General features: G+C 38.8%; 1 protein-coding gene across 1 annotated transcript in view; it reads right to left on the bottom strand.

The window, feature by feature from the left end:
• The window catches only part of LOC308052758 (uncharacterized protein), a gene marked incomplete at its 3' end in the record, with an annotated part of 44519 nt that extends 22065 nt beyond the window's left edge, over positions 1–22454 (bottom strand). The window contains exons 1-10 of the mRNA XM_080363372.1: positions 22044–22454; positions 21150–21381; positions 18934–19123; positions 17737–17911; positions 16500–16565; positions 11910–12030; positions 8819–8964; positions 7256–7399; positions 6011–6175; positions 4819–5167 (exon numbers count right to left, since the gene is read on the bottom strand). Coding sequence (XP_080219498.1) covers positions 4819–5167; positions 6011–6175; positions 7256–7399; positions 8819–8964; positions 11910–12030; positions 16500–16565; positions 17737–17911; positions 18934–19123; positions 21150–21381; positions 22044–22134 — 1679 coding nt within the window. The 5' untranslated portion in view covers positions 22135–22454. The remainder of the gene's footprint in view (positions 1–4818; positions 5168–6010; positions 6176–7255; positions 7400–8818; positions 8965–11909; positions 12031–16499; positions 16566–17736; positions 17912–18933; positions 19124–21149; positions 21382–22043) is intronic.
• Between the last annotated feature and the right edge of the window lie 4070 nt (positions 22455–26524).

Below are 26524 nucleotides of genomic sequence, written 5' to 3'. Positions count from 1 at the left end.
TTCAGTGCAATCAGAATAAGCAAAAGAATTACATGTGGCCACAAAACCACATTAATCATCGCATTTCTTTTGAGAAAGTGAATGGCAATTATGGGAGGGGAAGGCAGCAAGACTAATAGAAGTAAAGATATGATCCAAGAAACTATAATAACTAAGAAGAAAGCAAAATTTGTAAGTTTTCTGCATATTTCACTAAGGCAGTTTCTATGCTAAATTCCAGAGTAACTGGTGTATGAAGTTGCAGGCTCAGTAATCTTGAAGCATGTCAAGAGCTGCTGCCAGATGTGATATCTTCTTCTTTCCATCTGAAATAGATGGAGGAACAGAAAAACTATTCTGCAGGAAAAACATTCTAACTTATTTTTTTAAATGTATATATTATACAATCGGAGAACAGAAAAAAATTCTATTGAGGAAGAAGTATTCAAAAACAGTCAACTGCGGGGTATGCAAAACTTTTGATTCAGAAAGGTTAAAACAGGAGTGGAAAACTGGAAATGGAAAATGCAAAAAAGTAGTGTTGTAGCATTCAGTTACATCACATTATTCTGTTGGTTTGTTTCAACAAACAAAAAATCGCCTTTAGCTTGGAAGCTTATTGTCATGGTAGAGCAGAGAAAGCTGAGTTACATTGCAAAACCAGAATTACAAGGCCGACTGGAAAGCCAACTAGTGAAAGATGACAGCAGATGCTTGAAAAGGGAAGAGCCAAGGTGTGGCAGTAATTACAGTCACAGAGGGAACTCACCAGGGGATCAGCCATTGCCTTCATATTGATGTTTTCATCAGTGCTGTCAGCACAAACAAAATTAAGTTTTTATATAATTTACCAATGGCACAACAACTGGAAGTTGTGTATGTGACCCAGAGGCCTGGCTCACTACAAAGTTTACTTGTGCTCCTTGTGCACTCAGAAATTACACCACTATTCTTTAATTCTTTTTTTTTTTTGCTCAAAATTAACAGTGTGCCATCCCAAATCACAGACTAAGGAGAAGAATTTGGTATCAAGATTCCCATGACTTACCAGTATATCTGTTAAAAAAAAAAATATTAAGTGCTGTCTTGAATCAGGTGAACTACTTCCAGTAAAGTTAGAGAAGTACCTAAGGCACCTGTAATGCACCGCTGCAAACGTTCATTATAGATTCCAGTGAGAAAGGTGCTCAGACTCCATGGGATATTCATTAAAATTCAGGTTATTGGAGATAACATAAGAAGGTAAAAGGAGATAGTACAGAACTAACGTCCTGTAAATACAGTTATTGCCATGGAGATCTCTCAAAGGTTTTATTTGCCCTTCTGCATGTTCCCAGAAGACTCACCTGCCTGGACTTGCATTCCCAAAGTAATGAAGGTGATATGTCATGCTAGGAAGGTTTCCAAACCACCCACATTCATGCTCCATAGCCTGATGAACTGCCACTAGTGGTGACCTGTCTGTTCCTCAGCACACTTGCCTTCCAAGAAATTGCAAGTGTCAATATATAGAACTTCCCGGCTGGTGGTTTCCACCACCGATTTTCACTCTTCACTCATAGCCAACATCATTTGACTAGGAAAGAATAACTGCTGACAGGAGCACCAAGTAAAGAGTAACTGGGTAATGGCTGTGCTCCTGAGCTCTGAATTTAAAAATTAATATGCTTCTAAGCACACAAAACTATTACCAGATTTATAATAATTCTATTGTAAATTCATATTTTAGAAAGCATCACTATAATTGAAGAAAAACATTCTTTTGTCTGTTCCAGTTCAACATTCCTTATGAATACATAGAATCGTCACGTCTAAGTTTTGGATTTAGATAAAGAAACGACAGAAAAGCCATAAAATTGCATCACTTAATTACACAAAAGACTAAAAAGTAGACTAATAACTTTTACATAAAGCTTACATTGTTTTTCCAAATAATAATGTTATTTTGCATAAGTAATTCCCTTCATTCCTTTTACAGTAATAACAGTTAGTACAAGTTCCTCTGTCAATCTAAGAAAGACCTTTTGTTCTTAAACAGATTATATTCCTAAATGCAATAAAAATTAATTGTTAAAACAGATAATACAAATAAATAACTTAATTCAAAATCTATAAAATCCCTTCTCAATAATGCTGAATGCTGGTCAAAATATTCCTTTCTCATTAAGACATCTCTGAAAACTTTATTTTCCACTTGACGTAGCATAGATATCTGCTGAGTTTGCTGATGATGTGCTGACAAGCTCTGGCTTTCTTGGAGCATATTAGGAAGTCAGGACTTGCCCAAAGAGCTACACAGAGCATGATGCCTCCCCATGACTGCTGAGAAACCCTTCACATCCCTTCTATTTGAGGTCTCCTGCATTTCTCCCAGATCTTGGGAAGCTGCAACAGAAGGTTGCTCAGTGGGGCACTGCTGAGGACTGTGCTGGTCCCAGAAGCCTTGGGGCTGCTCTACCTGGACCTCACTGCAAGGAGAGGACAGGACAGAGTCAAGCTCACAGCTGCCACTTGCCCAGGCTTGAAGTGGTTAGTGCTGATGTGCCAAGACCAGATTAACACAATGGTTAATGAGACCTTTCCCCCAAACACACTTAGGAACCTGAACACAGATCTAATGCAGCAGTCTTGCTTAAGACCCTTCAAGTCAAGACTGCTGCTTGCAGTTGTTCATTCTCAGCATACTGTAGTGGAGGAATGGGGAGAAAGCAGAAAAAAAAAGCAGCGCAGTAAGAAAAAAAACTGTAGTGCTTTATTGAATTAAAAAATGGACATTTCTTCAAAGTGTCTTTACAAAAAACACATGAAGACTTTAGCATCAGTTGTATAAATATATCAAAAGGAACAAATATTTTTTAAAAACAGTATTTTGGCTCAGTAAAATAACTTTCCACCAAAGGTAGGGATAACAAGTAGCAGTTTTTCATACAATCTATTCCAGTCAGCAAAAAAATAACTCAGGAGGCCTGAAATTGCTGGAACTCTGTTGGCCTGCACACTGCAAGTGCAAAGTCAGTATTACACCCTAGTCCTCAGAGTACAAACACCGTACTGCCAGTGTCTAGTCCTCACATTTGATATAGGGATCTTCTTACAGAAGAGTTCTGTGATCAAACCGTACAGCTTTTGTCCCACTAAATTCTTCTGTTGATGTGAAACATAACATTTAGCCTTGCTCAGATGGGTATCAGTAACATCAGGTGGATCTCCAGGCTCTTTTACATTACCAAACACACAGTGCATTTAAAAGCTGATGGTGTGCAACAGCTCAGTGAATGTGGCACTTCACAGCCCAAACTGTCCCTCCCTTGACACTTCTGTCTTGACTATTCTCTCCCGCAAAAAAATAATCTAGCATTATAAACTACACCACTGCGAATTCACAAGTCAAACATAACTTCAGAGTTAACAAAACTGTATCATAGAAAACACTGGGTGGGGAAGAGAGAGGAAAGATTCAATCTGCACAGTAGCTTTTAACAACCTTCTCTCCCAAACAGCTGTATGGAAGCTGCAACTGCAGCCTCAATTCATCTAGCCCCAACCAAATCAGGTAGACAGTCACCTCAAATTCCTTACATCATCAGGGGAAATGAGAAAAACAAGAAGCTGCAGAGGGTAACTCGGGGCATCTCTCACTTTAAGGAGTATGGGGCAACAATCTTATTTTAGCTCTGTTTTCTAAACATACCCGGAGCAAAAAAGCATGGCCCAGCTACTGCTTTTCTTCTCCCATTGCACTCTGAACCATCTGGGAACCAGATAACCTCACTAAACTAGGAGAAAATTATTCTCAGGAAAATAACAATTTCTGTCACATAAGTCTGTTCACTCAGGCTCAAGTTTCAGAGCTGACAAATGCAAGAGTGAACACCCTGGCTGGGAAGAAGAAGAAAGACTTGCTCTCCTTCAGCAACAACAACCCATGAGAAGTGGGTGCACTGAAGCTCCTTGATCTGGTCCTTAAGGTTGAGGCAGATGAAGCCAACCATCCTGTACTCCCCATGAGAGAGTCTGTGTCATTAACTAATTGTTCCACTTGGGTAATAAGGACAAATGTATTAAACCACTTAACTAGAAAAAAAATCCTCTGGAGATTTTTCTTTTTGAGTCAGTACAGCATTACAATGGAATTTTTACAATGTCTGTGTGGGACAGTTCACTAAAAATGGCACAGTTCTTTAAAATGTAAAAAAAAAAAAAAGATGAATGAAGTATATTTATCCTTTGTCAGGTTCAATAGCACTTTTGGAGGGCTGGGATTGTCCTTAGCTTTTCTCTTGGACAACACCACACTGATACAGTAACACGGAGGGATTTATCTCTGAGCAAATAACAAAATTCTAACAAATAAAGGTTTTATGCCATTTCATTAAAAAAAAAATGAAACAAAAACATTTACTGGCATCAGCCACACCAATTACACAATGTCACAATTATAATTAATATAGTTCCCTTCATATTCGACCATTAATTGCAGAAAAACAAGTTTTCTGGGTTTTTGATAGTTTTTTTTCCCCTTCCATTTTTAATACCAAAAGAATTCCACAGTACAATTCTTGGAAAAGGCCTCATGTACCTTCTTACAAGTTTTCCATGTCACCACTGTGCTACTGACAACATTGCAAGGTGTTCTGTTGATCTGTCCAGAAGAAAGGATGACTCATGTCTATAGACAAAGCTGTAGTACCTTCAATCCAGAAAATTCACGTGAAATTGTCTGCACAACACAGATACATGTGACCTTCAATCCATCCATCACCAACCATGTGAACTAGATTGGTCAATAAGTATCATTCTTCTGTTGTTATTTAGGGAGAATTAAAGTCTCTCTGTAACAAATGCAATCCTGATGAAGGTGCATTTTTTCTGGATGGCATGTGGTAACGCACTTTCTTCCAGAATCTGGTATTTGCTGAGTGAGACCTTTCTGAGAAGTCCCCTTTCCATCGAATAGCCCCGTGCTTTTGCCTAATATATTTGATGGCTTCTGGCATGTCCGCATAATCTTGGATTTTTTCAAGTTCAATGAGAATTACTTTAATGCCTTCTTGGATAAGAGCATTATATAGGGCTAGCTGCTTTTCGGACACATCTTCAATAACACTGTAACAGGAGGGTTCTGGTACTAAAACAATTATCACTCTTCTACTTTGACGGATTTTTTCATCAGCAACGCTGATCACAGCTGTAGAGAAAAAGGTTGTGCAAAATTAAGGCTCTGTGTTTCTATTTTATGTCACCAATGTGTTATCTTGCAGCTGCTTCATTTACTGTCTGATATTTGAGACAACACACTTTACCTCACAAAGAGGGACAGGTAAAGAGCGTGCAAGCAGCTACATTGGATTAGCCAACAAATAAAGATTTGGCCAATGTAACACAATCCAACCCCATCAGACTGCATGTCTGTATTCTTGTTCTGCATAAACAAAGAAGTGCTACCAACTATCTACTAATCTTGCTAATGCCATTTTATTAGCATCATAGGTGCAATTGCAAAAAAACAAGTTCAAAAACCACAGGGCTGGATACAACTGTGACCTTTTCCTTTAAATGGCTTGTACTGATATGATTAACTGTTTTCTGTTACATGCAAGCAGAAGAGAAAGCAAAGAATCCTTCATTCAATGGCATTTCAGACAATTAACTCTAAAACAGCAAAATATGCTAAATGCCACACAAAAACCATACGAGTTAACCCTGAGAAGAACCCTGACCCTTAGAGATCATCCACAACCACAATTTCAACTCTTCTTCCCCTTGACATCTTTCCATCTCCCAGAAATCTAGGCTAGCCAGGCACTGAAAAAAACCTGGAAGAGCTAAAGAATGACAAGGGAAAGGCTAAGATAAACACCATGGGAGTACCCAGTGCTGTATTTCTCATTCTCCATCAGAGAGAATAACAAAATCGTAGCTTATTCAATGGTGAGAGATATTTAGAATCACAGCTGATTGCCCATTTCTGAGTTGTATTTGCAGCTGCCAATGAGAAAACTCAGGTGTAACTTGTCTTCAGATATCTTACCTTCTCCTGGTAAATCATCCCTCCCAAATATGAACAGGTTATATCCACACTGTCTTTCTAAGACCTCTGGCAGTATCTTCAGAGCAAAAATATCTGATGAATACAAACAGCTCTCTCTGTTCCTTGGATACAGAATGTAAGCATCGTAGAGCTTCCCATCTGAAACTGAAGAGTGAGCAAAAGGAGTTACATAAAAGTGGATTCTAAAGACACAAAAACAAGTAAGGAAACAAACAACGTAAATCTCTAAACTCAATTTTTTCCCCACTTGAATCATTGTTTCAGGTCTTAATCCTGCTATTATCTAAGCATGTACAGTTATAACAAGCCTGAAATATTTGTGGAAACAGGCCTTCTAGAATTCCATATGCTGTACCTGAATAGGCAAAAGAGACCTGCAAAATTAAGTAGGTTTGAATATTATTTTTTGAACTCTAAATAGAAAAATGTTATTACTGAATTATCTGGAAAATAGCACTTCCAGTAGTACCACTGAATACTTAAAATTCCAGTTGTCTTGTAACTCATGGGTCATTTTTGTAACCTAGAGTTTCAAAACACAGCAACCATTTAGACAGGAAAACCAAAATGAAGTATTTGGCAGCTTCCAAGATCTGCACTGTATTAGATATCTTGGAACAAACTTTTCAGAAAAAACAAATTTAAAAGACTTCAAAGAAATCTAACAGAACCTCAATATCTCTACAAAATATTTTCTCTTTCTCTAGCCGTGTACCTCCTCTCAGATGTTTGGAAATGACCCATACTTCAGCACACTCTCATAGACAACACGCCTTCAACATTTTCCTGACTGCCAGGAATTTACAGAAAGTAAAATAATCAAAAGTGCCTTCAAAGAGAAAACAAAAGAAAGTGACATTTGTCCTGGTTTGTCTATGTACAACTAAAAACACCCAACAACTCCACTGTATTACTGCTTTCTGTAAGAACAGTAATTAAAAGAAATCTGAACAACTGCTGTCTGGACAACTGCTGTTAGAACACCACTCAAACCACTGAAGTGGGTCTTCAGGGAAAGGAATGGTAGCACCGGATTCATGGAAAGTTGCTGATTCTTCTCTTGTAGATGCTTTTGTTATCTGAACTAATTCTAAACATCCTAAAAAGATGTTATCCTTTCAAAAATCCCAAGGAAGACCAATCACACTCCATGAGGTTAACTCATTGCTTTGCAAGGGAAGGTGAAGGCTCAAGACAACACACAGTACTGCTACACAAACATACCTTTTTCACCCAGGAAAGGGTGGCAGGAGTCCCGATACCAAAGAACAATATCAATTTTGAAGACCTTGTAGATAAATAATGTGAAAAATACCAAAAATGTCAAAGAAACTCCTCCTCCAATTAAGTAACCCTGAACGTTCCTAACTGTAATAGAGTGGAATAAGAAGAGAAAAAAGAAACAAAATACAGTTATATGTTAGAACCAGATAAAGACAAAAAAGATGCTTGAAATTGTTTAGTCAGTAAAATATTTAAAAAAAAAAATATTCCAGTGCAGCAGTAGAGTGAGAATTCTTGTACAAAATTTTACCCATCAGAAAGCAAGAAAGTCAGAACTGGGGAAGAGGTTTCCTGAAAAGGCTATTTTCCCAGACCAACCAGCTTTCCATTTTCTCTAGCTTCTTCAAAGATCTCTCACTGAACCTACTAATTTGTTGTCCTTAACAGATTTGTTGTCCTTAAAACGCCTTTCACAAACTGCATTTTCAATTCATGCATATTCAAGGATTTCTGAGGTTAAATCCTACCTTGATAATCTTTATAAAGAATTTATATAACAAGCAAGAGCTCAGATCCACTTTCAGTCAAGTATTTGTTCACAATGTGGCCAGTTAAAGCTAAGTTTGAGAACATTTGTCAAAGGCTTGGCTCATAGTTGAGAAAGCCTGCTGAATACAAGCTCAACAGACCAGAGGCTTTTCTGCTGCCAGATTTAAATTAAATGGGCACTTATAACATCTAGTTATATGCTTTTCTGTGTATCTGCTTATAAATAAAAAGGATTAACTTCTTCAGCCTTGCAATTGAGTTTTAAAACTCACTTTACCTTTAAGTTCATCTACTAAAAAGAAAACTTCAGGTTAGTCAACAATAGATCAAACATCGTTGTCTCTGAGTGCAAGACTGGGGCAGGATGCTCCCAGTGGCAGGATGCTCCTAATCAACATGCATGAGCCTATCTAGAAGGTGATAACAAAGTACGTGCATCAGTAATGGAAAGTCCATAATCTTTCCATGCAATTTATTTCATTCTTTCACTATCATCACTGCTAGAGTTTCTCCTACTATATGAATAGATTTTTTTTTTTCTTCTTTCTCCTGGCAATCTGAGTCCATTATTTGTTACTGCAGGATAGAACAACCAGGTCCACATATACATTCATGTCCTTTTGACAGTCCATTCCATACTTTGTTATGTTTTCCCCTGAGCTTTTTTAGAGAATTGGCCATTTTCACTGCTCTTCTAGACAGTCTTCTCTGACCCACATGCTTCTTTAAGTGTGTAAAATGAATGACAGTATTCCACTGAGGTCTAATACTTGCTTCAAATAAATTGGAGTCTTTCATTATTGTTTTCTAAATCACTGAAGGAGAAGATGAAGCAAATTAAAATACCTATTTTCTTTAATTTTGCTATGAATATGACAAAGAAAAATCAGAAAGAAAGGTATTGAGCTGCACTGGCCAATTTGCACAACAGTACATCACACAGCTCTAAGTAGGGTGAAGTAACCAAGAAGTAAGCATCATAGATCACTATTTTATCAAGATGAGATCTCTTACTTGGGTATTCCAATTTGATGTAGGCTGTAAACTGTCGAGAACCATATATGACGTGACAGAAAAATTTATGAGCATAATCCTTTACTTCCACTTTTGAAATGGTAAATTTTGTTCCAGATAGAGCAACTCCATGAGGCATCTTCTCTCTGTCATTAAAAAAGCATAAAAAGGAAACATCTGTAGAGAAACTGAAATATCAGTGCTCAATATGAGAGAGATTCATCTATCTACAAAAACAGTATCATTCTTTTTTTACTTCTATAAACCTAAGAAGCCAGAGACGTACAGTTAATACCATCCTGCAACAAGCAGCCTCATGACCAGAGGTGACTTGGCATTTTCCAAACATATTGGGTTGTCGGGGTTTTTGTTTTGCTGGATGGGACAGAGTGCACCCTTAGTTTTCTGTCATCTGCACAAGAGCTCAAAGGGGTGGCTGGTACACCAGAGGGTCATGATACCATCCAGAGAAATCCTTGAGAGACTAGAGAAATGGGCTGACAGTAATCTCATATAGTTCAAAGCGATACGCAAATCCTGCATCTGAGGAGGAATAACCAGTCCCCTGACATCCTAGACTGCATTAGGAGGAGTGCTGCCAGCAGGCTGAGGGAGGTGACCCTTCCTCTCTGCTCAGCACTGGTGAGGCCATATCTGGAGAGCTGCAGCCAGTTCTGGGCTCCCCAGTGCAAGAGATGTATGGATTTACTGGAGCAAGTCCAGGGCAGGGCCATGAAAATGAGTAAGGGAGCAGAGCATCTGCCATATTCAGGAGCAGGGATTGTTCAGCCTGGAGAAGAGGCTATGGAGTGGAGGAAACGCGGTGGAACTTGTCAATGTGTGTAAATACCTGATGGAAGGGACTGGAGAAGAGAGAGCCACGCTCCTTTCAGTAGTGCCCACTGACAGGACAAGAGGCAATGAACACAAATTGAAACACCTTCCCATCTGAAATTCCATCTGAACACTTTTTTACTGTCAGGGTGGTCAAACACTGGCACAGGTTGCCCAGAGAAGTTGTGAAGTCTCCACCTGTGGAGATATTCAACACCTAGCTGGACACAGCCCTGAGCAACCTGCTCTATCTGACCCTGCTTGAACAGGGAGGGTTGAACTAGACAGTCTCAAGAGGTCACTTCCAACCTAAATGATTCTGTGAATAAAAGATTATTCAAATCAGTAATAACTAGTAATAAAACTGTCAAGAGAAACATCATCTTCCAGAATTCTTTATACCGATGATGAACCAGGAACCTTTCCAAGCACACTAGAAGACTCCCCAAGCCCACAGTGTTCACAATCAATTGCACCAAACAACTTTGGAAATAATGATGAACAAAATTCATAAGAGCTGGGTGACCCTGGTGTCAAACAACAACAAACATGCCTTTAAGTCTGATATCTAGTGTCACAAGAGGCTTGGGACATAATATGCTACCCTGTCAAATACTATCTTGCTCTAAGGTAGATTTACAAGTATAGGGTGGGAGGACCCACAATAAGAAGGTACCTACAAACTGGCATCCTACCCCGTATACCAAAGTGACGTGACCTTATGTACTCAAGGAGGGAACCTCATTTTGCAGAACACCCTGAAGAACCAGTTTCTGTTACATATATAATTGCCAGCAACTTCTGTCATGGAATGTCAATACAAACCTCATCATTTTGCAACATGTTCAGATTTGTTCAAGTCGGTTTAACTTTTCTCCCAGCAGAGGAAAGAACTATCTCCTAGCTATAAGCCCTCAAGTCCACAATGTTGGCCATGCCTACAGTGTGTTTTGGTACTAGCAAATGCTCGGCAAATTTAATTGCTGAGAAATTGCTACTATTTTTTGAAATAAAACATTATTGCAATTAGATTTATTTCTCTGATACTGGATAACTTATTTTGAACTATTAATCCTAATTAGAACTTGAACAGGATGTATTTTGCACATTGTCAACTCTGGCATGGGAAAATTATCAGGCAGGGTAGTGATGAGAAATGGAGTTCCCTTCCAAGCAAGCCAAAAATCTTAACAGAGAACTGCCTCAAGTTAAATATATTAAATGCTTTTCAGGAAGATGTGTTTATTAGCAGCACTAAGTTGGTTTCAGAAACAGCTGCGGTTATAGAGTTATAGTAACTTCAAACATAGCTACACAGAGCTGCACATGTGTCTTAACAGATGAAGGTGAGAAACTTCATGCCCTAAAGAGTAACGGACTTTGTTGTGCCTTAGAGACATAAGTTGGGGCCCTAATATTTATAGGAAAACAACCGAGTATACAGATCTATAATGAAATCAATAGTTCCCCCTAAAGGAACCTGGGGACAAACTAGAACTAAGATTTCTTCTTGTGGCCAAATACAGATGAATGAAAAGGATAATTTTAAAAGCAGTCTGCAACCCAAATCTCCAGCCATACTTTGATGGCACTTTGTGGAGACAGCAATGCTTCTGCATGAGTGTGAACTGATCAGCTGAGATTCTTTTTTTTCCTTTCTTCTTTGCACTGCTTTTTAAGGGTTATGTTTAACAGCAGTGATTGGTACAATGAAGAAGCAAACAGTACATCCACACTCTGCTATGGAATAGACCAGTCACTGAGTAACAGAAAACCAGCAATTTCTTTTGAGAGAGCAGGACTTCTGAGCCTAGTGTGTTTAATTTTCCTGAACATTAACAAACCCTATATGTCCCACAAAAAGAGCTTCTGCTTTCTGTTCTTGAGGATTAGAAGCTGTCTCTCTACTTTGAACAGGATCAACTTCATAAATAAGAGTAAATTGGGTGATTTTTCATCTTGGAACAATCTGTCCTTCCCATACTAATGATAGAGAGCAGGCTTTAATCTATTAGCAAAAAAAAGATTGCATAAGAACAAATGCATAAGTAAACCTTACAAAATTATATGTTTCACAACAGCATTAGAAAAACCTACATATGATTGCTTCATTACTTTTGTATCAGACATATCTAATCTGTCTTTCAATTACTTTAACATTTGACGAGTAGTCAACTTTATGGTGAATTCACTGCAAATTACTGCAGATTACTTCATCTAGAAACATACTTACAATTCAATGTATAAGGATACTTACTCATAAAACTGTTCCCTGTAGGTGCTATCAAAGCTATCAACATCCTCATCATTAACTTGCCAGAATGGAATCAAGCCATTTATGCCACTTGATACATTACATTCCATAACTATGTGAGAACCTACAAAAAAACATTTAAATATGGCAATTGAATGTCTTGTAACAGAAATAGCATAAAGTGATTAAGGAACACCTGGGAAAAGGAGTGATATCAAAAAAAACACTTACCTTATGAAAAGCAGAGTCCTTAAAACTCAGCCATTTCTAATCCACACTTGGGTGTCTCCTAACTGGATACAAATTCCACCCTAAATGTAGGCATCTAAACATTCATGTCCACATGTGAGCTAGATATCTAAACTAGTAACAGAGTTCAGCTCTGCTGGAGTCCACTCACATTAGACACCTGGACTTTATTAACTGAATGTCTCTCCAGAGTCCACTGAAAGAACTCAGGGCTCAAATCAGTTGGAGGTGCACAGTATGGAGACATCTGAGATGCTCTCTATCATCCAAGGCATCTGTATTGAGCTGGCAGATAGGACTCCACATCTTCAAGAAACCTGCACTGCTAACATAGCCAGACCACCCAAAACCACACTACACATCTATGTGCAAGCAATTGAATTAAGCCCTCGTTAATAATAGTATGAATTAAGGCTCATAGCTCATATGCAGATACCCATGTCTCTCAGGGGTCCATACTAGGACCAGCACTCTTTAATATCTTCATCAATGACACAGACATGATCAAGTGCACCCTCAGCAAGTTTGCAGGTGACACCAAGCTGAGTGGTGCAGTTGACACACCCAGCGGATGGGATGCCATTCAGAGGGACCTGGACAAGCTCAAGAAGTGTGTCCATGTGAACCTCATGAGGTTCAACAAGGCTAAGTGCAAGGTTCTGCACCTGGGTCAGGGCAACCCCCGATATCAATACAGGCTGAGGGATGTGCTGATTGAGGGCAGCCCTGCTGAGAAGGACTTCGGGGCACTGCAGGATGAAAAACTGGATATGAGCCGGCAATGTGCACTTGCAGCCCAGAAGGCCAAACATATCTTGGGCTGGATCAAAAGAATTGTGGCCAGCAGGTCAAGACAGGTAATTCTGTCCATCTACTCTGCTCTGGTGAGACTATACCTGGAGTACTGTGTCCAGCCCTAGAGCCCTCAGTACAGGAAAGACATGGACCTGTTGCAGAGGGTCCAGAGGAGGCCACCAAGATGATTAAGATGATTCTATGTGTAGACATCTATACCCTGGAACTGGATCCTATTCTTAGTGACCACACATATCTCCACTCCACATCAGAGTCTTTTGGCCAACACTATCTACTGGGATTCTGAACACCTTCACACTCTGCTTCCAGAGCAAGCTCATCTGTCACTCAGCTCCAGATCCTACAGAATGCCTCAGTATTAAGCAAGCAAGCCAAGCTGCAGCATATATTAATTTCCAATGTAACTCAGAGGACTCATTTTACAGAAAGGTAAGCAGCTTCCTTGGAGTCCTTTCCTTCTGTATTTTGCACATGGAATTTATGATTTGACAGGAGAAGGTGGGCTCTTAGTTCATGTATGTAAAGATCTCAGTGTTTTGTTTCCTAGAACCACATCAGATCTGAATGCTTCCACCAAGGGGTAGTCTCTATCGAAAGTATGGTATAAACCTTTAGCTCACATGCAAAGCAGTCACTTGAACAAGAGTTCACATAGAAATCACAGATGCTTCCCAATCTCTTCCCTCATGTCCTTCCACCATAAAAATGATTTTTTTCTAAGTATGTGGTTTAGTACATTGCAAAACTCTTCAAAAGGCAGAAAGTCTCTTAACTGTTCCATGCCTTTGATTTCTATGCATTCATGAATGTGCTGTTAAGGTTCTGTACAAACTTCTCCTGCCATTTCTCATTCAAAAATACAGGTGTTTCCAGGTTCATACAGGTTTTTCCAGGTTCTGTCCTACAGGCATTTAACGGGAGCAAAAATTTTTTTCCAGCATGTCATTAAAGGTACCAGACAGAATATATTACTATTGAATGGCAGTGGCATTTGTAAAAAAAATAAAAATAAAAAATAAAACAAACAACAAAAACAAAAAAACCCAACAACAACGAAAAACCACAAACACTTCACCAACTTCCTTTAAAGGGTCTCCCTGTAGTAAAGAATCATTTGTAGCTGTTCAGTAGCCACTTGTTCAGTGGATAAAGGCTTTGTGTCTCTTTTTAGTTTCACATGTGACTGTTCTCCCACTGTCTGTAAGGCAAAGCTGTGTTTGTTCATCTTAGTGGGTCTAAGGCATCTAATCAGCAACTTTTAATTAATGCAGTGTCTAAGCCATGACACACGTGGACCAAATGCTGTTCTAAAATAAGGAGTCTAAACAAGTTGTCGCGTAACACATCTTAACATAGGTGGAGAGTCATGGGCATCCCCTGGACTAATTGCTCAATTCTCCATATTCTAATCAATTACTACCAAGGATTAAGAAAATTTTTAAAAAGTCTTCATCAAATTAAAGAGCCTTTTAAAGGCCTATGTGAATCGGACTCCTGAACAGAAGCTGCATTGGTAAGAGTTTTTCTGAATTAAATGGGAAGTTTTAACTAATTACCAGTCAGAACCACAAATGAGATTTACGTTATATTTTAATGGATAAGAGATGCAGTACAGGGAAGCCTCACCATACTATTACTTAATTTCTTCCACAGTTACTATTAAAAAGGAAAAACAAAGTTTTCAGGCACAAGAATTAGGGTTGTGTGAGGTAAAAGGAATGATAATGGAAAGTCTCCTTATTCCAGTCTAAGATCTGGTGAACAAATTCCCTTATTAATGGAAGCGCACAAATAAAGCTCTACAGGCAATGTAAACATAATGAAGCCAGAGAATATGTAATTACCAGAAAAGAAGCAGCCTCTGAGCCATTTCAGAGTATTTCCAACAGAATTAAGTAACCATATGAAGAGTGCCAGACTGTAAACTTGACAAAGCAATACTGTTCATATCAGATCCTGAATACTCCCCATTTAAAACAAAGCCTTCTGGACTTTGGAAGAACATAATTTCTATTAAAGCTCATTCATTATTCTGGTCAAAATCTACTCATCCTCATGAAAACCTGGCAACTTCAGAATGAGATATCTTTCACAAGCTCTTGAGGTCAAAAAACAAACAAACCACCTCCAAACAACTGCAACAAAAGCCAGCCCCAAACAAACAAAACCACAAACCCATCAGTATTTCAGTGCTGTTCACTTCAGTTTAATACCATATGCTAAAAGCTAGAATTTGGGCCAGACAAAATGCTTCACATGATGTAAAAAGAAACATGAAGCCTCAACATGAGAAAAGAACCCCTGATACACAAAGTATTTACAAGCTGAACATCAGAAAAAGCAGCAGCAAAAGTAGACATGTTACGTGGGACTACCATCAGTGTGTAATACTTAAGAATAATCCACAATGCTCTGGCCTCAGTTCCTGTGTGGTGCCAGAGCCCAAACACAACCTTCCCTCAGAGCTTCTCTAATGAACTAACTAGTAAAAATCATTCCTCAAAAGATTACAGAACAGCTTAGATTCTGTACTAGGAAATTCTGGAATATCACACTTCTTCAAAATCAGTTAATGCTGTTTTTAATAAAATACTTTGTTTGAAGCAGTTCCCCTTGGTGCAAAACAAGAAAAACATTACGGCTCAAGCAGCCCCAAAACTCATTCTTCTGGACTACATTAGTAGGACACAACTCTGTCCACTACATGGTGCAATCTAAACATGTATAGGTTTGCTTAGGAAAAGACTTACAAAACATATACTTGACCCATAGAATCACGGAGTAATTGAGGTTTGGATGGGACTTTGGGAGGTCCTTAGTCAAATTTTCTGCTCAAAGGAGAGTCAGCTGTGAGGTCAGAGCTTTACCAGGTCAGGTTTTGAAACTTCAAAGGATGGAGACTGACAACTCTGGGCAGCCTGCTGCACTGCCAGGCTGCCCTCACTGGGAAAAGGTTATTCCTTATATCCAGAATCTCTTGTTTAAGAAATTTCTAAGATGAACAATACCTAGGATATCCATCAACTAGCAGCTCACTGTTTCACAAAAGATCAGTATCTGAAACCTTTCAATACCTTACAACAAGGAATAAAATCCAGGCTGTCAAGAGGGAAGTGGGACAGGAAATATACAGGAGGAGGAAAAAGCACCAAACTGGTCAACTGGTAGCTATCCTAACATGTTACATAAATGTAACCATATTTCCACAGATACTGAGGATATGTCCAGGCATAGACACTGAGAAGTGGTACAAAGGACAGACAGCAATAGCAAAATAAAAAAAAAAAAAAATGCATACAAGGTGACACTGCTGATCAAGAGACTCCAATCTCAGCCATACAGCTACTCCCCCTGCAAATTACTTGCAGGTATCATGTTCTGTCATCTGTCTTACGGATATCCTCAATTCACTTGCCTATCTCCCAATCTTGTTCAAGTCAGTGGAACTGTTCACAGATTACTTCAGGAAGACCAGTACCTTATTTATTTTACTGAATGTTGATGACTTCTTAAATACTCACTACTTACCAAGTTCTACTTCAATTGTGTTGTTATTTGGATAAATAAACTCTGGTTTCAACTGCGGTGATCGTTCTAACAGAAACAAAGAGAAAAATAAAATCTTCAGGCAAGAAGAGTTCCACAGCTTACTTCATTAAACAGTTTTACAATGGCTTTGCTTTATTGTTTGGTACTATTGTAGCACCATACTTACTACCAGTTTCAAATTTACAACAGAAAATATCTCATGAGATTTGCTGTATTTTATCCAAATTATTCTATTTTAGCTTCCACATTAACAAAAGACTTTAGTTCATATTAAAAATACTTCCAAAATATCTTGAATTTACTGGCAGTTGATATAAAAGCAATAAAAAAAAATGAAAACAAAAACAAAAAAAACATGATTAACTTTGTCAGAGAGATGGATAAAGAAGAGAAATACCTCCTAGTATTTAAGTAAAAGAGTAAACAAGCACACACTTAAACTGGGCTGGAACTGCACCCTTCTGCACGATACATAGACCCACTGCTAACAACTCACTGTTCTTGTATCACCTATCTAAAGTCAGAATTTCAATTTAATCTAAAAAGATGGACACACTCCCTCCAGCCAGCTTTTCTGATAGGAATACTATTATGGTATTGGTCAGGTCATCAGCAACACTGCCTACGAAGATGCAGTTACCACGATCACAGAAACAAGTGACAGTACTAGGAAAGTGTGACAGTCAGTTCTGCATCCTGTTAGATGCAGAAAAGCACAACCCAGTGCCAACAGTAAGCCAGTCTTTTCCAAAGGAAGATTTATTAACTTTATAGTACTTATACAGCTTGTCCCACCTCCTTTCCCATCAACTGAGATTCTAGTGAACTTTGTGAGTTCACCAAGAGAACCACAAGTAAGTGTTTTGCTGTGACGATCTCAGCAAAAATGCCTTTTTAAAAAAAAATATTTAATGATGCACTGTCTTAGCATAAAACACCTCCTCCCCACCCTCTGTAACCACTGCTTCCTTCTTATTTTCATTCCTATAACCCTGCATTTCTCATTTCCCCATGACAATTCTTCTTCAGAAGCAATGCTCAAGGGTAGCAACATGCATTATTGTATTCTAATTTTTGTATTTGGGGAAAGGAATAATTTTAGATTTGCAACTCTAATTTCACTGAGCAGAAAAGTAACACGCCAAATAGCTTATGCCTGCATGCAAATATTTACAGCAGAACCAAAAAGAGAAGCGAGTAACCTCAATGCACTCACCTTTAACCTCTAGACTTATGGTTCGTGAAACGTTGTATTGTTTTCCCATATATGTGTATACCATGCGGCACGTGTAGTTTCCTCTGTCTTGTACAGTTGGGTTGTAAATCAAGACAGCATTATCAAACTCTGACAAAATAAGTCGCTTGTCTTCAAGAAATCCAGGTTTACACTCCTAAACACATAAAAAAATACTTGTAATTTAAGGGAGCTAATAATCTGATATCTAAAGAAGTTACTGAACTCTACTGATTATTAAAATACCTGCCAACTACTGATTTTTCTGAAAGCCACAATGTGGCTTCTTATCCAAGCATCACAACACTCTAACATGAAGCCTGATGACGTCTTGTTGCATTTGCACTTTTTAAAAATCACTGCAGCCACTCCTTTAAGTTTCCAAATGCCATGCCTTAGTTCATTGCCTTCATTTAACAGCTTGACAGTTTTCTATCTCAGGTGTAATAAAAATTATTACACATGTAGCAGAGAGTTTATGAGAATATGTGCCTGCATTTCTGTTTCACTGAGATGAACAAGAGCTGCAGTAGCAGTGCCTCATGCTGTTGCATTCATTACCATTTCTGTGACAATGCAAATACAGTGAATAACTTCCCACTCTTCCCTGATCTCTTCATCTCAAAGAAAGATGTATAAATGCAGCACCAAGGTTATTTTACATGTACAGGCCCATGTAGCTACTTTAATATCAGCATCAGAATTAAGAATTGAACTCCTTTAGAATTTTACCTTACCACAGGCAAAATACATGTTTGTAAGCTTGCATAGCCTACATAGTGTTTTGGCAGAATCAGAGCAAGAAGTATAAGAATACCACACCATGATCCACAGATAGGACAAGCCTAATATTCTTTGAAAATGTAATAATTATGTAGATTATTGTATTTAAGGAAACAAAAGTTTTTAAACTGATTATCTACATAAAATAAACAAAGGATAAACCAGATTTTCGTAAATCAAAAGACATGTTTTTTACTCTGGAAAAACTTGCAATCCATACATGGACAATTGTTTTTTTTTAAATCTGCCTCCCATATCTCCTTACACCTTCCCAACAGTGTAGCAAGACAGATGCCTTATTCAAACTCTCGAGAAAATAAACCTTCCCTTCCAAAAGCTGTTTTTCACAGTTACTTCATAACACATTTTAAATAAAATATTTCCTATGCACACTACCTTATACCAGTGTATTTCAGGCTGATTATTTTCTTCATCTTTAAAATGTTCTAGGTCTGGGCATATAATCTTTCCAGTATTTTTGGTCATCACTTTTTGTTCAAACTTCATTTTTCCATTGAAGCACAAATTGTTATCATTCTTAAAAACTGTTAAATTTATAGTTTTTGTGTTGGATTGGTTAAGTTTCCTGTGAAGAGAAGAGCAGGCAAATCAGGTCATTAACAATTTTGTTGTTTCCTGCAAGTCAGGGAGTTTACAGAAATGGACTTCAGCATCTCCACCAGTCTTGCTTCTAACACCCCTGATACAGCCCCCATAGTTCTTAACCACCCCTCAGCTTCCCAACCCCTGTTCAAGACCAAGAGATGGGAGTAAGTTCTGATTTTGTGTTGTGAGCAGAAGCGGGATCTGCTCTGGAAGCACTCAGACCTGATGCTCTATGGAGTCCACAGCACCAACCCAGCCTTGCCATTGTCAGCGCTATGTTTGCCAACACATGGTAGTGCAGAGTAACCCAAAACATATCTGCACTAGAACATCCTTGGTGCCAAATGAACAGGAGAAGACAGGTTCATCTCAGCAGTCCTTGGAGGGACATATCAAGAAAAACAGACTTTAACTCTTAGCAGAAGAGAAACAGAGCTTCCGAATAACATGTACAGTTTTGTGCAATATTAGTGGGAAATCACTTCAGACCAAGAGCTCACAAGAGCCTGTGGTACAGCAGCTCTGCAGAGGAGAGATGGCACTAGCAACTAGAAGCCTAAGCCAGAAGTAAAGGAATACTCTCTATTTGCTCAACTTTTAATTTCTCAATGCTGTGCTAAGGGAGAAGTTTCCAGAAGACTGAACTGCATGTTTTGACAATCCTGGGCTCAGCTTCTATATACTGCACCTTGACAAGCTGTGTAATTAAAGTGACTGATGTACAAAATGTAGCCTACAGTTAACACAACTGAACTTTAGCAAGTTTTTTGTCCTGCTGACATTAAGCAAGCCAGAGATGTGAGGTGCCCACAGGAACATATCTCATAGCTGGAGTAAGTAGAAACAGAACAGGAAGGACTAAATTAAAATTATGTTTATTATGTAACTGGGTAGCTCTGAAGAAATTACATTTCTTCTGACTTCCAATTATAGCTTCATTATCAACTATGGAGAAGGAAGGTCCAAAGGCCTGAGACCTCTGCCCACACTGGAAGTTTCTGCTGATCACTGTTACTACATTCACAACCCAAGCCCCTTCAGCATAACTGGTGCACTGTGTGCACACCAGTAAACATAATTACACACTACTAAAACAAATTTTGGGTTACTCAAAAAGCCTGCATTGGCTCTTCTCAGTGTGCTTTGGCGAGACCACAAGGAAAAGAAAAACTTCTGTGCTCATGCTCAAAATTAACTTCCTGCTCAGCAATTTCAGCCACTACAAGTAAGATTTGACCACCTGAAGTGGTAAAGTCCAGTGCGCTAATCTGACCTTTTAATATGGCAAGAGCTTTAAATAACCAAAGAGTTGAAAATAATCTATTTTTTTCTACTTCTCCGTGCACTGACATCTTTTGAGCAGTACCAGGGACTCATTACTTTTCACTGTCTCTAAAGCTGTCTAGCACATTGTTAACTCTTCACACGCATTCTCATTTTTGACCAGTAATGTTTGGTAATGTTTTAAAATAATATATAAGAATGTTTTTATGACTTTTAGTTTATAAATTGCTAAAAGAATTCCCAAAAAGTTGCTAAGCTCTCTGGAAAGTCTGTATGTGGTGATACTGCAGAACTTGTAGAGTTTGCTCCTCTTAGATCCTTCTTCCAGTTAACCACATCCAATGAAAAAACCAAAGTGTTCCTCTGATCTGTCAGTATCAAACAGCAGTTTGAGCACAGGAAAAGCTGAAGCAGTTAAAACTTTTCCCTGTGACCTTACACTTCATCCAAAACAAACAAACAACCCACACAGACCATGGTTAATATTATCCTGCTTTAACATGAATAGTCTTCTGAATGAACCACTTTCGTAATGCTACATATGTGGAAGAAAAAGTTTAAAAAGGCAGCAGGTAGAAACAAGGAGCATAGTCAAACCAGTGCTTTTAATTGATCTAAGCTCTCTACCTAAACCAAAAAATTCTGTACACTCAAGTTCCAAGAATATATTATCACACTTGTAAGCATCAGCAACCCAGTTGTTTCCCTTCTCCCTTCCTTACCTTACAACACACTCATAAAGTCCAGAATCTTTCAGCGTTGCAGGGATAAACCAAAGCAAACCCTCTCGCTGATGAATCCTGGCATCTCTCTCTGTGGGTACTGGTGTAGCACTACCATTTTTATACCATGTCAGATTGTAATCAGACAGAAGCATTGGCAGTGTAATTATTGGACAAGTAATAGCTGTAGGCTCTCCAACAAGCACAAAGTAATTACAAATAACACATTCTTCTATTAAAAAAAAAAATAAAAGAGAAAAAAAAAAGTTAAGGCTTTTAATCTGTATACTTTTATGTTGTAGAAGTATTAATATCCATTCCAAGTTACAAAGAATTAGAAAATAAACTGTCTGTAGGAAATTACCATTAAAATATTGCAAGGCTACAATTTTTTGTTTGTTTAGCACCTTCTGATTGAGGACCTAACCACACGTTTTACAGAGCTTAAGCCACAACTTCCTTCAATGAAGGTAGTCAGCAACAAGCACATGTAAGTCCAATGGCCTCAGTGCAAACCAGGACATAAGAAGATACAGGGGTCCACCAGGCAACAGAAGCTGGAAGGCATTCAACAGTTAACTTTAAGTCAAGGCAGCCAATCTCTTTGGACTTTCTTCAGAGGAATCAGGGAGTGGCTAATCAAAGCCTCAGTGTTCTAAATTTATGTGCCTGGATTTAAAAATATTTATGTCAGTTTGCCCATTTCATCCCAAGTGTAACTTCAATCCAAAAAGAGGCATCCAGCACATCTTCAATAAGCTGAAGCAAAAACAACCCCAAAATCCACTATTTGCTCTCAGTAACTCTTTTCTACTAAATACACACAACTCGTCTCCTTCAGGTATTTCTTTTTCCTTTTTCCAAATAGTAATTTCAACAATGTATTTAACTTACCAGCACTGAACAGAGGTATCAGTGGAATGAGATTACCAATGAGCAAAAGTATAGATGTCATCTTTTGCTGCAAAGAAGAATTTTTTTCCATCAATATGGTAAGTGTTCAAGCTGCACTATCCTCCGTCCTCTGCGTTACTCCTTTAAAAAAAAATTAATAATAATTAAAAAAAAAAAAATCAGAAGCATTAGTCATCTTTGGGAGGGAAGAAAAATGGGTTTGGTAATTTAGCCTCAGCCTTTGAAGACTTCAACTACAGCAACTGTTGGCCTTCACAGAAGGCTGTTCAGTTTTCAGCTTTCAACTGGAATTTTCCCAGATTTCTACTGAAATAACTTTTGCATAAAGTGTAACTTTCTTTTGCCAGCCTAGTTAAGCCAAAAAGAAAAAAAAAAAAGGCAAACCCTCTAGCACAGACAAGTTGTCAGGAATTAGCTCAAGGAGCATGGACACGAGTCCACCGAGCAACTGTACGAGCAGAGCCCGTTCTAGTTGACATAAGTAGGCCTTAGATTGCTTTAAAGCAGGGTCAGCATGTCCTTTGAAGAGGTGATAAACAACTTGAGAAAGTAGGAGTCAGAAGAGTGCGGAATGTGCATAGTTAGCTAACTGCAAGTAGGTGGAGTAAGTGAATGTAACCTTTTAGTGCTTAGCCTATTAGATAGAGACAAGTATGCATAATTATGGTATTTGGTATAAATAAGTGCTATCTCGGGCAATAAAGTTGAATCATGCTTTATCACTCACATTGAGTCGGCCTGCATGTTTTCCTCAGCTGCGAACTAGCAACAAGTTATGATAGCATACAGTGATTTAATCTATACCGTATAATTTAGATACCAAGCCTGATTAAGCTATTCTCCTTTCCACATGTTTAGAAGAGACACAGTTGCAGAGATGGATGAGATTTTGTTCTTTGAACTGTGCTTGTACAGTTGAGGCAGCACAGCTTTTAAGAACAGATGAGATGGAAGTTCTTTGCAGGAGAACAAGCACACTAACTCCAGGGTAATCGAGCAGGCACTTAAATTTGCTACTAAAGTCAAACGTGTGTGGAAACTGCGGCTAATATGAATTGCTGTGGTCAGACACAAAACAAAGTGTTCAAGAATTGTAGTTTCACTTCACACTTCAGGTCTTCTTTGCAGCTTTCTCCAACAAAGACATGACTGAACAGACACCCGCTGTCCTCATGGCCCACAAGTGGCTTCCACAAAACCTCTGAATCTTAACCAAGTCCTGCTGTCCTCTCAGATGTGGCTGCTCTGTCTCAGCAAGATGTCATCAGAGCCCTTCCCAACCCATCTACTGTCAGACAGCTGGTAAACACTTAACCACTATTCCTTCTGACAGCTTGCAGGTTAAGGTCTGCATGTAGCCATTTTGTCTTTGTTCAGTTCCTGACTATTCTGCATACTGCTCCCTCTCACTCTAAAGCAGTCTGATTTCCCATGTAGCCCTCCATTGCAAAACATTCACTGCACAGGTCCTAGTTAATATTTGCCTTCTACCCAGCTAGAAATGGCTGTAAGAAGAGACAGTATTCTCTGAAAAACACACATGGCCTTGACTTTTTTAACCAGTGTAGTTCACTTCAGTGACAAATAAGCCATATCAGCTCCTTCTTCTGAAACATTTCATACATGGAAGTGTTGGGGTAGTTGAGAGGGACACACAGAGCAGAGTTCAATATTTATATTAATGTAACAGCCTCCAAATATTTACATCTGTTGGACAGTTTATCTGACAGAGCACTCATACCATAGTCTTTATTTAGTTGCCTTGTATGTGGTTTTCCTGTAACTTGCCGATGAGGTGATCATCATGCTTGAAGATTCAGTTTACCTGTAAGGAGTGGAGAAGGGGAATGGAGAAAGAGAAAAAAAGGATTTTAAAAACACATCATTTGAACAGCAACACACACATACAAAAACAGATTTTCCACAGACATCTTAAGTATAAATGCAAGAGCACACATTTGCCTACACTAGAGAGACTCCTTAAAACAAAAGAACAACAACAAAACTTCCAGTAAAGAATGACCAGAATTCTAGCAAAGAACTTTGGAAAATGAAGTTTCTGTCCAACACAAGATACTGTTACACGTGTCAGCAAGCAACAAAACCCAACCTAAGTAGCCACTTTGTAAGATAGATTTAACCACTAAAAGGAAACAAAGAATACTTAAATCTAGGGCAGGATAGGAATAACTAAGCAATCCAACAGGTTAAGCTTTACATTTTGCACCCATTACTGGTCTCCATTACTGGTCTCCCATTACTGGTGGATGTCTTTCTAATATTGTAGGCTAAAGCTAAATATTTTTAAAGTTCTGTGCTTTCAAAATGCACACACACCCTACCAACTCCCTTCAAATATTGCAGAGGTAAAACTTAAAATCTCCAGTTGGAAGGAAAGAAGCCTCTAGCTTTTTAAGTTGCAATACCTGGCAGTATATGGAGCATTTCTGTTCTCGTCAGTATAGCATCAAGTGACCACACAAGGTTTTTACATTCTTTCTTAAGCAGAATATACAGAGAAATATTATCCAAAATCTGTAAGTGTGAAACAGCTAACTTGGTTTAAAGAGCAGATGTTTGCTCACGTACTTAACAACTTCAGTCTTGTAGTGGCTTCTATCCTAGTCTCAGCAATATGAAATCCCCCTGTGATACAACCAGGGAAGCTCAAAATCTCACTCATGTAGTGAGTAGTGGGTAGTGAGGTGGACTGCGAACTGGCTGAAGAAAAGAAGCCAGAAAGTCGTGGTCAGTGGGGCAGAGTCTAGTTGGAGGCCTGTATCTGGTGGAGTGCCTCAGGAGTCAGTACTGGGACCAATACTATTCAATATATTCATCAACGATTTGGATGAGGGAATAGAGTGTACTATCAGCAAATCTGCTGCTGACACCAAGCTGGGAGGAGTGGCTGACACGTCAGAAGGCTGTGCTGCCATCCAGTGAGACCTGGACAGGCTGGAGAGTTGGGTGGGGAGAAATGTAATGGAATATAAAAAGGGAAAGTGTAGAGTATTGCATCTGGGCAGGAACAACCCCAGGTTCCAGTATAAATTGAGGAATGACCTATTAGAGAGCAGTGTAGGGGAAAGGGACCTGTGGGTCCTGGTGGACAGAAGGATGACCATGAGCCAGCACTGTGCCCTTGTGGCCAGGAAGGCCAATGGCATCCTGCAGTGTATTAGAAGGAGGGGGTTAGTAGGTCGAGAGAGGTTCTCCTTCCCCTCTACTCTGCCCTGGTGAGACCGCAACTGGAATATTGTGTCCAGTTCTGGGCCCCTCAGTTCAAGAAGGACAGGGAACTGCTGGAGAGGGTCCAGCGCAGGGCAACAAAGATGATTAAGGGAGTGGAGCATCTCCCTTAGGAAGAAAGGCTGAGGGAGCTGGGTCTCTTTAGCTTGGAGAAGAGGAGACTGAGTGGTGACCTTATTAATGTTTACAAATATATAAAGGGTGAGTGTCACAAGGATGAAGCCAGGCTCTTCTTGGTGACAACCAACAGTAGGACAAGGGATAATAGGTTCAAACTGGAACATAAGAGGTTCCACTTGAAATTGAGAAGAAGAAATGTCTTCTCAGTGAGAGTAACAGAACACTGGAACAGGCTGCCCAGGGGGGTTGTGGAGTCTCCTTGTCTGGAAACATTCAAAACCCGCCTGGACACATTCCGGTGTAGCCTCATCTAAGTGTTCCTGCTTTGGCAGGAGGATTGGACTAGACGATCTTTTGAGGTCACTTCCAATCCCTAACATTCTGTGATTCTCTGAAAGAATGGCAATTTCACTGATGACACTGCCTACATACTTAGTTCAGAAAAATGTTTCAGCTTAAAGCTTGTTGGGCTCGAAGGAAAAAATGTATATGAAGTCTTTTAAAAAAATAAGGAAAAAAAGTAATAAAAGAAAGAAAGAAAAAACACCACCAACAACCAAACAAACAAAGCCCCACGCCAATAACCAATTTGTGGTTCAAGTTACTAAAAAAGTTTTGATTTCCAAGTTACTTGCCTAATATTTATCTTCCCATATTTAAATTATAACTTTATAACTTACTACTTCTCCTTCAAAATTCTAAAATTACCACCTTGAAAACAGAAATAGAAAATGTGGACCTAATTTATGATATTGACATTTTGTTCTTTGCAGGATGTCTGTCTTTGCAGAACATGCCCTTTGACTTGCCTTAGGCACACTGCCAATTTTAAATGCCATAAGAACAGATTTTAAAGACGTATTGTGTCCCTAGGTCCACATGCAGTGTAATTAGCAAACTTGTCCTTCAGGAAGCTGGGCAAAACACATAACTGTATCTTTGTTTTCCAAATTTGCTGTCTCTGATTTTTAAAATATTTTACTTGAAAATAGTTTATAAATACATGGACATGGCAGATCCTTCCAAAGGCCAACACGATGAAAAATGCTCAAGACAGTAGTATAGAAAGCATCTAAGCCCTTCAGCTGTAT

The sequence above is a fragment of the Nesoenas mayeri genome (genome assembly GCF_963082525.1).
Source record: "Nesoenas mayeri genome assembly, chromosome: 1".
Classification (NCBI taxonomy): Eukaryota; Metazoa; Chordata; class Aves; order Columbiformes; family Columbidae; genus Nesoenas; species Nesoenas mayeri.
This window is presented reverse-complemented; position numbering and strand designations above follow the sequence as displayed.